Source organism: Lygodium microphyllum, chromosome 25 (genome assembly GCF_053477565.2).
Source record: "Lygodium microphyllum isolate KBCC chromosome 25, Lygodium_microphyllum_v1.1.10, whole genome shotgun sequence".
NCBI classification, from domain to species: Eukaryota; Viridiplantae; Streptophyta; class Polypodiopsida; order Schizaeales; family Lygodiaceae; genus Lygodium; species Lygodium microphyllum.
In genome coordinates this window covers 86,132,774-86,145,037 of record NC_141159.1, presented here as the reverse complement: position 1 = coordinate 86,145,037, position 12,264 = coordinate 86,132,774, and the positions used below count along the sequence as shown (strand labels likewise).

The window sequence follows — 12,264 nt, the reverse complement described above, 5'->3', positions numbered from 1 at the left end:
AGGTGTCAGAGGATCAAAACAGAATTCACCTTCGAGTACAGCTACCTTGAAGATGAGCTTGTTGTGTAGATGCTTCAACTTTGCTAGTCCCCAGGAAATGAGCATCATAACTTCTCCAATGTTCACATATGAAGGACAGATTTCTGAATTTTGATTCTAGTGCTCGGCCACTTGTATGACTTTTGAAATGCCTCGGTGCAGAATATCCATCAGTTCATTGGTATTTTCAAAGGTGGTTTCCCCTGTATATTGATTATTCCATAAAATGTGAGCTTTTATTCCTTCAAAAGCCAACAGTGTGTTGTTAGTAAATGGAAAGTTCCAAACAAACCACTGATGATGTGTAAAGACTGCCCAACATGGCATCATGGTTGAGTCTTTTGTTTACCGCTTGAAGCAACCCCCCAATCCCAATCAGCCTTTCTTTAAAAAGTGTGTAAAGGAAATGGGGGACTATTCTATTTAGTAGAAAAAAATTGCAAATTGAAGTTTGCCTTGCGATGCACTATTGGCAAGCTCATTCAAGTTGAGGTTTGAAAGTAAATGAATGGCCATGTTTACTATTAATGCCTGCTCTTATTTATCTTTCTATTAATTAAGGCACTTAGTTTCAATGCATTTATAGAAGGAAGTGGTAAACGCGTTTTGATGATTTTCTTTATTGAAAATTGGCCTTTAATTTTCATTACTCATTCCATTTTCTGTTTGAGAAGTACTTCGTGCAAAAATGCCTTAATCTTCAGTACATGGTAATATACTACAGATGCATCTTGGGAAGGGAGACACATTTCAATTATGTAGGAGTAAAGGTCTCAGATATGAAATGCAAGAACTTGCAATTTCTAACATGGCATGTTTGTAGACGATAAGGGTCGAAATATTGTGATTGTTTTCATTTTGCTGAATGGGCTTTTTCTAGCTGCAAATCTAACCGCATTTTCTATGCAGATAGTATCCTTCAACATTGTATACAAGTGCTTCGAAACAATGAAACTTCACCTTGAGGATACCCTTAACAAAAAAGCTTCGACAGACATTTCTGATGTTGGTAGGGTGGCCCAAGTTGAGGAAGGAAAGATCCCATATGTTGTACCTCATATCTGATGTTGGTAGGGTGGCCCAAGTTCAGAGGAAGGAAAGATCCCATATGTTGCACCTCATAAGGCGGTTTTTGGGGGCAACCGATCTCAAGGTTTAACTCACAATCTAATTCTAAAGACAGCTCACGAGCTAATTCTAAAGTTAGCTCGTAAGTTGCATCTATAAGGAAGATATTCTTCAGGTTACCAATACAGCTCACGAGCTTATTCTAAAGTTAGCTCATAAGTTGCATCTATAAGGAAGATATTCTTCAGGTTACCAATAGTCTTTGTACGATCCCAAAGGTTTTAAAAAAACCCCACATGAATAGTAAAGATGGTTAGTACTTCAAACATTGACTTAATCCAAGGTATACTAGTAGCTCATGTGTCATAATATTGTTGTGGCTTGAACAGTAAGTTTTAAATTCCTTATATGTCGGTATTTGTTCCTTATATGGACTTATTTCCTCTCCTCTCTTAAGATCCATCAGTTTGTCAGCTCACCAAGATGATTCCTAGATGAGAATGATGGAATGGTGTGGTTTCAACTAGCAAGGCGATAGCTAGCTTGGCTATAGGGAAAAATAACTATGCCACCAATAGTTGCCAACTCAAGGAGTTGTGAGCATTTGCCACCATATCAACCATCCAATCGCCTCAAGCAGTTATATCATCTCTACTCCCTGCCGTAGCACCAAACTCCTCTCATCTTAGTTTGCATCTCAATTTTAGTCATATATTTTATTTGTTTATACACCCAAAGTTGCACTTTAGCCACTCCCAATCGTAGTACAAAAGCTTTCGCATGCTAGTTTGCACATGTATGTGTGTGTTAACTAGTGAGATGTGCATACATGCTCGTATTTGTAGGCTTCTCTCTTTGAGCATCCCCCTTTAGGGGTGGGTTTCTTGCATGCACACATGCAAACTATTAAGTTTTCCTCGTTATTTACACCCAAAGTTGCACTTTGGCCGTTAGGTAGTCATTTGTACAATTATTATTGGAGTCTCTCCCTCCCTTCCCCCCCTTCTTTCTATTAAACATGTAACTTTCTAGAATGCCTTGTATACATTGTAGACTTGGCTACATTTATGATTATGTAAGTCAATTTGCTTGTGGAAAATAGTTTGGTAGATTTGTGTGTGATGCAAAAGCAAGCATGACTTCATGGTAAGGCCAGAATGGATAGTTGGCTAAATCAAAGCTCATTGATTGGGGAATTGGGTGATGAGTTTTGCCACACTGGAAACTAGGGAGATTTGTGTTGAAATTTGGTTGATGGTTCCCACATGGTTTGTGGATATAACTATCTTTATATGCTTACAAGTAGAGCCTTGATTGACTTTCACATATGGGGCAACTTATTTTCAATTGTACTAGATGACGGATTGACTTGTGATAGAGTTGTGCTTGACACTTAGCCAATCCCGAGCTACACGATTGATCTCTCTCTCGAATGGCTTAGTTTTAGCATTGTCAAACATTGATCTTGTCTCTCAAATGACTCAGTTTTAGCATTGACCTCTCATCTTTGTTTCTCTATTTGGTTTTTGGTGCTTTTTATGAGGATGAAATATGTGATTGGCTATATTATCCTATTTGTGCAATGATAAGTAGGACAGTTTGTGGATGCCAACTTCCATATGGCATTTTTAACGGTGGATAAAGCCATGAGTAATGCATGCCTTTGTGTGCTATTAGTAATGCATATATTGCATGCACTTACATTGATCTTGAAGGGCACCTAACAATTATATGAAACCTTATAACCATCCCATTGGCATAAACTCTGCCTTGTTAATATGTATTCTTTTGTAATGCTTAAAAGGTATTGGCTGCTAGTGTTACAAGCAACTTTATTGATTGGGCTTGGCGATTGCACAAAATAATAATGCAACTCGGGGGCATATGCCTAGAATGTGCAAGCACATCTAATCGTGATTGGTACTCTCAATGGCACGTTATAGTAAAATAGCAAATCCTCATATTTGTTTCAATAATATTGACTACTCTAGCCATTACAAGTATATAGTTTATTGCTAATAGGAAACATGCTAACCTTGATGCATGTAGTGTATTATATTGAGTATCTATGATTACAATCATTTTTTAAAGGCACTACTTGGTTATGTTTCTAATACCATGCCATATAATTAATAACTATTGGTAGTAACATTTAAGTTGCAAAATTCATGTTTTCACCAACTATAATCCATAATTTATATGAGCTAAAATTGGATTATTATAAAGCTAATGGTTGATAGCCATAGAAAAATTAAAGATGGCATTTCATATATTAGATGATTCACCATATCTTTATAATCATAATGTGTACTTGCAATGAGTGTATCTTTTCCTTGGCGCATGAATCATAAAAGAATTTATTATTACTTGTTATAAAATCTATGCAGTATTTTGTGATAGCATCTAGGTAGAGGTTTAGTGTATTCTATTTCTCCATAATAGTATTGACCTCATGCTCGACAGTTAGACATCAATGGAGCAAAGATATACATACACATTTTGCATGGTAGTCTCAACAAGCCATTGTTGTTCTCTCCCTTGAATTGTGCTTTGCTAAGTTTTAGGTTAATGAATTTATTAGTATAGTGGTGTTGGCAATGGGTCGTTATTACTCTCAGGCTTATGCATGAATTGGTGCATGTGTAGGCATGGTACACATATAATCAAATGCATGTTCATTTATGTATATACCAACCATATTGGTCTAAAATTTAAGCATAGTTAGTTGGAATTGGTATTAATATGTGCCATTGGTGTGGAATTTCCATGTCTTGGTTATCATTAGATGATTTGTAGATTAGTTTTTATGCATGGCTACGATTCCTTTCTAAACATAATTGGGCATTATTTTCATACAAAGATCCTTATCAATGATTGATCAACTGAAGCTCCTAAGCAACTTTTGACTTACCCACTAATACATATCAAAGTAGGTTATAAATTTCCTTGTGGGAACCAAACTAATTAGAAATTCTTTGTGCATTGCATTTTTTGGGAAGAGGGGGTTTACTCACCTTACAACATATGTGATTTTGTTCATGTCATGGTAGACCTTGTTACTATGAATGGTTATGTAAGACTAACACTACTATTATGATCGTGCTTGGATAAATTGATTGCCTAACAATATAATAAAATTTATATAATGTTCCTCTTTCAATACTATAAAATGGTTTTTTCTTATTTGAATAAGAGTAATGAAGTTTTTTCTTATACTTAAGATTTTAGTCTCTTTAAGTAAAGGTAATATTGAGTCATGATTAGAACTCATTAGTGATATCTAGGAAAAAACATAAAGTATAGAGAATGTGTTGTACTCTTTTGATAGGGATAAGAGGATTATCGTAGTTAGAGAGTTGAGATTCTTCAAACGAAGAGTTGGGATACATAGGACTTCAAAGTTATGTAATGCTCAAAATTATTTTTCTTGTTCTCAAGAGACAAATTTAGAACTCACTTGGTAGGTGGATATGGATAACAACTAGGTTCCATTTTAACATTTGCAATATGCATTGGCTAGAAGGTTCCAACCTTTTTCTTCTAAACAATGTAGAACACAATTGGACCCTCACATATTGAGGCCTAGAAATGATTCTTCCTTGGAACTTCTATGGAAAAAAACTCTTCAATTTGTGCATACCAAGAAAATCTTAATCATCAATAATGGATTTTCCATTTCTTATTGTTTACATCATCATTGTGAATTTGATGTGTAAGTATGGATATGATATAACTAAAATCTTTTAGATGTATTATATGTTGCAAAAAGTAAACTTTTATTTGTCATAAAACCTTGCTTGAGCAACCCATAATATGTATTTACACTAACCAAGCAATGCTTGTAAAGTTAATAACGTTTTGATCGCACCTATAGAGAAGTTTGTATTTTGATAAGCTAAAGAGTTTGTAGCATTGAAGTACCTATAATTGTTATTCCAATTTGATTTTGTATTGTTTTATAGTTCTAGTATATTAGATGATAATAATTATAATGAGTAGATAAATATTTGGGCATACTTCTAAATGAAAATACTTTTCTTCACCTTCCCCCTCCCCTTCCCCCCTCCATGTCTTTGTTCCATGACACAATACATTGATACACTTTGAATATCTATCCTATTAGTTTGGGGGGGGGGGGGGGGGGGGACGGGGGTTGTAAGGGCTTTGTAGCTATACTATGGCATTGCTACCAGAAACACCTATATAGGGACTAGTAGTGACTCTGAGCCTTGCTTGGTTTCCACTCTACATGTGATTCCCTATACCCAGTGGTGAACCCTCATATGTGCAGTGTCATGAGGGTGTAGTCCTGGGATTCGCCTATGTTGTACTATTTCTTTCATTGAATAATACAAGAGTATATCTTGCTCTCACATGTTGTGTTACCTTTCTATGCCGTGTTGAGTGAGTGAACGAGTGCATATGCATCACACTTGGTATTAGAGAAACTTTTGCTTAGAGTGAAGGAGTGCTCATGGAAGTAGGAGAGGAGATCCAGTGCCCCAAAGAAATTGTGCCAAGATGATCCACGTCGTGACGCCCCACATCATGTCTCCCCACGCCACATCCACCCCCAATGCAATGACCCCCCCGGCGTGATGACCCCTGACACAACGATCCCGACACCAACCAACATCTAAAGATGTGATGTGGCTTCCCAGTGGCATGACCACCATTCAAAGGTGAAATGCGGCTTCCTCATGTTGACAACACCAAAAGCTGAGGTGCGGCTTCCCACGACCACATGGAGGATGATAGAGAGAATGCACCCATCCCAACAATGGAAGAGAGGAAGAAGAGCAGAGGGCAAGAATGGAGAGTAGCTCAAGAGGACAAGGTAGCTGGACTAGAGAGGAAATTGGAGGGCATGTTAGGCCTATTGGATTCCATTTGGAGGAACATGCAAATGAAGGAGGAAGAAGAGGAGAGGAGAAGAAAATTGGAAGCATAGCAAGGCTATAGAGAGTGGGTGTTACAATAACAAGAAGAGGAGAGGAGGCACAAACTGCAAGAGGAGATGGATAGGTTAGGAAGAGAGGAGACCTCTAGGAGAGCACAAGATACAAGAAGAGACAAGGAGAAGGTAGTGGAAGCAAGTAGCAAGAAGAAGGACCAAAAGAAGGACAAAAGACACAACCATAGGGAAGAGGAGAGCGACATTTCAGAAGATGACTATGGCAAGTTCAAAATGCTCAAACCCACCAAGAACAAAGGAGAGAGAGACGTGTTGGTTTTGAAGAAGTGGATTGTAGAGGTAGATAGGTACCTAAAGTATGCTAGGATCACAGAGAAGACATGAAGGGAGAAGTGGCAGCCATCTACTTAGAGGAAGATGCTGCTAGTTGGTATTTGCTAGAACATGAGCAAGGACACACCATCTTTCATGAGAAGAACTCCAGGAGGAACTCAAAGACCATTCCATCCCAAAGATGGAAAAATTCAAAGTTAGAGATAAATGGAGAAACCTCAAATAAACACAAGGGAAGATGAGGTCATATGTCAATAAATATAGGCAGCTCATGTTGCAGCTACCCAACATGGACACTAGCACTAAGCTACATGGATTCTTATTTGGCATGCAAGAATGGGCCATAAGAGATGTAGAGAGATAGGAGCCGACCAGTTTAGCTGAAGTAATGAGGATGGCTGAAAGATTAGTTGGCCTAGAAGGAAGGAGAACAACCCAAGGGAATTAGACTATATTCAACACTAACCTCAACAACAACTCTTGGACCCTGAGACCCAATACCACTAGAGGCCCATTCCCGGAGTGCGGAGTCAAATCATAGGTGTAACCCTAGTCATGTCACAATCTCCTTTAGTACAAAGAGGAGTGATTGGCCGATGGGGGACCAACCACTACAAACCAACTCCAAGTGCATCATATGGGTTCATTGTCGGATCAAATACATCATGGCGAAGACCTCAAGGCTCAACCACATGGATTAGATGTTTCAAGTGCGGGAGACCCCATCGTCAAAATCGATGCCCCATGGATGACATAGCCTCATCAAGCGGGTCGAGAGTGGTCGCCACTAGTGCATATGGAAGAGAGGAACCACAACCCCACGACATCCAAGAAATTCCCAGTGGAAGTGACGAGGGCCTAGACCATCCAAGGGTGGGGACAGTCAATGCTCATCCCCAATGCATGGCGGCCAGTGTAGTAGCAATCCAACACTTATACATCAAGGGTAGAGTGAGTGAAGGGGATCAAGCCATCATGGTAGACACATGAGCCACCGACAACTTCATTACCCCAAACTCTGCAGCCAAACATGGGCTAAAATTGTCTAAGGCCCTAGAAGGATTAACGATAACTTTTGCACAAGGAGAAGCCAAGGAGGTTAAACAGGTCTTTGTAGTGCAAGTAGAAGTAGGGAAATGGAAAGCCAAACTCAACTTCTTGGTCATTCCCATGGACGATTTTGAAGTCATCTTAGGTCTGGAATTCTATGACAAGTATGCCATTGCAATGTTTGGGAAGGGAGTTAACGAGATGATGTTGGACATGCAAGGAGAAGATGTTAGAGTACCTTGTGAAAGAATGCAGCTACCAGGTAGAACTTCAATTAAAGTACAAATGAAGGAGAACAAAGAGGGCAACCCTACCTTATGGACTTCTTAACATGAAAAGGTGTTGTGAGCTTTCCATTAACAAACACTCTAGAAGAGGCATTTCCTAATAAAATCATCATACACTTGATGAACATCTTACCAAATCCCATGTCCTATAAGGATTGGAAAGTAAACTCCATTCTATCCTATCATCGGCCTTCTCAAACTCTATTTTGAAAAAGACATAGTCTTGCTTGGTGTCCTATGCATTTTCATGCCCTCCCAAAGGGCTATGATTAACCCTAGGATATACCTTTCCTTATTATTAAATCCCTTTTTCTCTCTTCTAATTCAATTGTCTAAGTGGCTAGATATTCTTCTAAATAGGACCTTAACATGGACCTTGTTGGGCTGAAGTCAACAAGCATGTGATGGGCCTCTAATTAGCCAACCTAGACTTATAATCTTTTTGGTGAATTAGCTTCATGATACATGCATTAATGTTGTGAGGAAGCACAAAATTTTCATTGATTCACCCTAGATAGCCATCAAGTGGGAGATGAGGATCTCCTTAGGTTCTTGATAGAATCCTTTAGACATGCCGTCAATCTAGGGGTTTTACCTCTCTTAAGAACATCAATTGTGTCACTTAATTCAAAAGGTGTGATAACTTGGTCTAAAGTCCAAGACAAAGAGGAAGGGATGACTTTAGGATGGGCTCATGTAATTTCGGCCCTAGCCCTTATTTTCTCTTCAAAATAGACTAGTGGGGAAGTAAAGATGTTGTAGTAGTATTGAGGGACTATGTCGAGGTTTTGGGCTTGGTCCATGGCCAAGATCCTATCTAGATCCTTGAGGGGTAGAAGCTCACATTATTTTTTCTTTTTCCATAAAATGAATATCTCTTTTCTACCATCATTAAAAATGAATATTTCGTTAACTATGCTATGGGATTTTACTATTTCTTGCTTGGCTGTGAGCCTTTGAAACCCTAGTAAAATATAAGTGATGGTCTTCTTTAGTGAAGTGCTTGTGTTTGCCTCATTGGTCAGTTATACAAAGGTGAATCCATTCTTGGGCCTTGTGTACACATTGCCCATCACCCTACGGGAGCTGGCCCTGTTGCAAATGAGGCATGCTCTTGGTTCCAATCCCTACAATCTAATTTAGTCATAAAGGCTCACTTATGAAGCTAATAAACAAGTTTTCAACTTTGATAAGTGAAGTCAATGTTGGAAGCACAACAACTTGGTCACTTAGCCATAGTAATGTAAAGCTATAGAAGCCCTCATATTACCTTCACTTTGCTCCTAAAATAGCATGAGAACTATTATATCATCCATAGTATTCATATCAAATCATTCTTTGAAGGAAATGCCTAATAAATAGTGAATGGGACTATATAGGAAATATTTATCTTTTATTTATCAATCCCTCTTTGTTCATGTTTCCATTGATATGGTCAACCTTTCATGGTTCAAAGGCAATACAAAGGTATCAATCAACTCAATATTCTAGTAAAATATGAATGGACAGTTATTACCGTATCATACAAGTTCCATGAGTGTTGAACATGGCTCAAAAAGATAGATGAAACCTTGAATGAACAATCTTGAAGCTTTCCCTTGCTATGGCAAGCATTTAGAAGTCTTGTCAAGCCTCTAATCAAGAAACCAAGCAAATTGTGAGATGAGTGTTGGAGGATCTCATGCTTGCAGGTGGCACAATTTTCACTTAACCATTCTATCATGTTAGTAGCACAAAATTTTTGAATGTTTTTTTGTAATCCTTAAGTAGGCCTCATCACCCTCTTCATAAGTGATCATACATCTATATTCATCTGCATTCTTCTCATGTGTGACCTTGTCACGCTTTTCATAAGTGATCATATGTATACAAGATGTCTATATTCATTTGCATACTTCTTATAGCTATTTTGATCTTGCTTAATATTCAAGCATGCTACTTTTAGCATATCAAAATGACCTTGAAGAAAATCCTTTACATGTTGGATTTTCTCATTAGCTAATCCCACTAGTGATTGTGAAGTCCATACCTAAGCATGAACTAAGTATACTTAGCAATATTATAAGCAACTCTAAGATGGGGATATAATCTACCCAAGTAAATTGTTGTGTGCTTACATATGATCATAACATATCTTTTAGAACTCGGTTTACTCATTCATTTTTTCCATTTATTTGAGGGTGGTTGACAATACTTAAATTGAGCATTGTATCTAATCTTTGGAACACAACTCTTAAAACTAGCTATTAAACTTTTGATTGTGATCCCTTAGTTTTCTTATCCATTTAATGCTGATTAGTGATACTTAAATTGAGTAGTTTATCTAGTATTTGGAATACAGGTCTCAAAAATTGCTATTAAACTTTATGATATTTTCTAGTAGCCCATTTAGCCAAAAAATATTATTCACAAATAGTCATGCTAGCTTGAGAGTTTTAACAGTTATCTTGCTAGGAATAAATTTATACATCTTAATGGGTCTATCTACTACGACCCGAATGGCATCATGACCACGATTGGTAGTAGGGAGTCCAACAATAAAATCCATAGAGATATAATCTTAATTGCCATTAGGGATCTTAAGGGATGCAAAAGCCCATCTACCTTTAAGCACTCAGCTTTATTGACTTGACTTTTGGCATTGAACAACATAGTGCTCAATATACCTATGTATTTCAAACCAATAAAAGTATCGATGTACATGTGCATAGGTCTTCCTTATCCATGGATGACACACACTAAGACTATCATGATACTCATAAAGAATTTGACAGCATGTATCTAAGCACTAGAGGATAGGGTATGCATACCCTACCTTTGTGAAGCAAGTACTGATCATCAATGATAAAATTCTTACATCGATTGAGCTCATCACTATAAGAGAGAGACCTTGTGAGAAATTCATATCTTGTGCATGGATTGGTGTGGGATCCCTTCTTTTAACCATGTTCCACACCTTTGCAAAAGACTAATCTACAATATTATAATGACCCTTGCGATACAATAGTATGCAATCAACTTGTTGAAGTTTTTTAGCCCATTTACCCTTTCTTCCCTTCAAATCCTTGTGTAATATGGAGTCAATCTCTTGAAGGTCTCTAGCCCATCTAGCCTTCCTTCCCTTCAAATCCTTATGGGTAGTAAATCAATTGATATTCTCTTGATCAGGTACTCTGTCAAATGTGGCACCATACAAATGATGGCACCACTTCTTCAAAGCATAAACAAATAATTTTCTTGAGACCTAGCTAGCTTTTTATATTCAAAAGTCATAAGTCTACTTTCTTGGAGTAGCATGTCCACAATAGCTATGAACTAACATCAATTTCTAGTACAAGTGGTTTGTGTGGATCCACTATAGCTAGCATTAGTACAATAGTGATAGTTACTTTGAGTTTACCAAAACTACATTATCCTATTATCATTTGATTCTCCAACCAAGTACATTCCTTGTAGAAATTACATGGCACAGCAGATATAAAAGCAAGGAGTAGAGAACACACAGCAAATATGAGAAGAATAGAGTCTGCTTTAATTTCAAACAAATGGATACAAGTATGGCTTTGTCTTTTCCCATGCACTTCCATTGTGAAGCTTAGATGGTGATCTAGGTAGATCATAGGCAAATAGCTTAGGGTAGCTGGAAGAACTCTGACTAGGTGAAAGATAGATTGACAATAGCTTTAGAGGGTTCTTCCTTTTATAGCACGAGAAGGTAGTTTTGGTCAACAAGTCCAACTATATTATGAACCTTTCCTAGCTGACCAATGAATATTCCAGACAATATTTCCTTTACCGTCGAGCTGACAGCACTGTTGGGGGGTAAAGGTACCTCCGCCTAGCCGCACATGTATTATTACATTGACAGTACCAGCCACTACACACTGTAGGTTTGGTGGGCGCCCATCACCGTCACTTTATTCTTTATTCTTTTAGTGACAATTTGAATAAAGGAAAGCCCAGTCACACATTGTGACTGTTGGAGTTCCCATTTTTTGTCTCTCTCTTTCTTGCTCTTACTCTCCCGCCATAGCTCTTCCAAGCAAGCTTTGATCCTTCTTACCTTTCAAATGGTATCAGAGCATGGTTGCTTGAGCATTCTGACTTGGTTCATTGCATCTTCAGCTTCCTATCGAATCCCTACACTCATTGGGCCTCCTTCCTGGCAACCATAGCCAACTCTCTCGAGCTCTTGTCACCTGTCTTCCCGAGCACCTTCCTAAACCCTTTGGACACTCTCAGGGAATTCCAACAAAGGTATTCATTCATCTTATTCAAGGTTTCATGTTGGTTACATGTCTATATGTCTGAGCAGAAGAAAAAGCCAGCACCATTGTATCTTGTTGGCTCCATATCTTGACACAGGCCTTTGTGGGGCACTCAAGGCTTGATGTGAGCCTTCCCCGGCAACCATTGAAGCCTTCTAGCACCCTGACTCAACACCAAGATGTGATCACTAGAACCATACAATCAGCATTAGTTTGTGCTTGATCTACAAGCCCCTAGACAACTCATCTCCTACTTGCTGATGATCATGGTTGTTGCTTCCTTAAGCATTGTGGCATTCTTGGC

The 12,264-nt window shown here is 38.2% G+C and overlaps 1 protein-coding gene across 1 annotated transcript in view; it reads left to right on the top strand.

The window, feature by feature from the left end:
• Positions 1 to 505, top strand: part of LOC148014454 (transcription regulator NOT2/NOT3/NOT5 family protein) — a 40,792-nt gene extending 40,287 nt beyond the window's left edge. Inside the window, exon 16 of the mRNA XM_087666246.1 lies at positions 3 to 505. Within this exon, the coding sequence (XP_087522372.1) occupies positions 3 to 69 (67 nt within the window). The 3' untranslated portion in view covers positions 70 to 505. The remainder of the gene's footprint in view (positions 1 to 2) is intronic.
• The last annotated feature ends 11,759 nt before the right edge of the window (positions 506 to 12,264 follow it).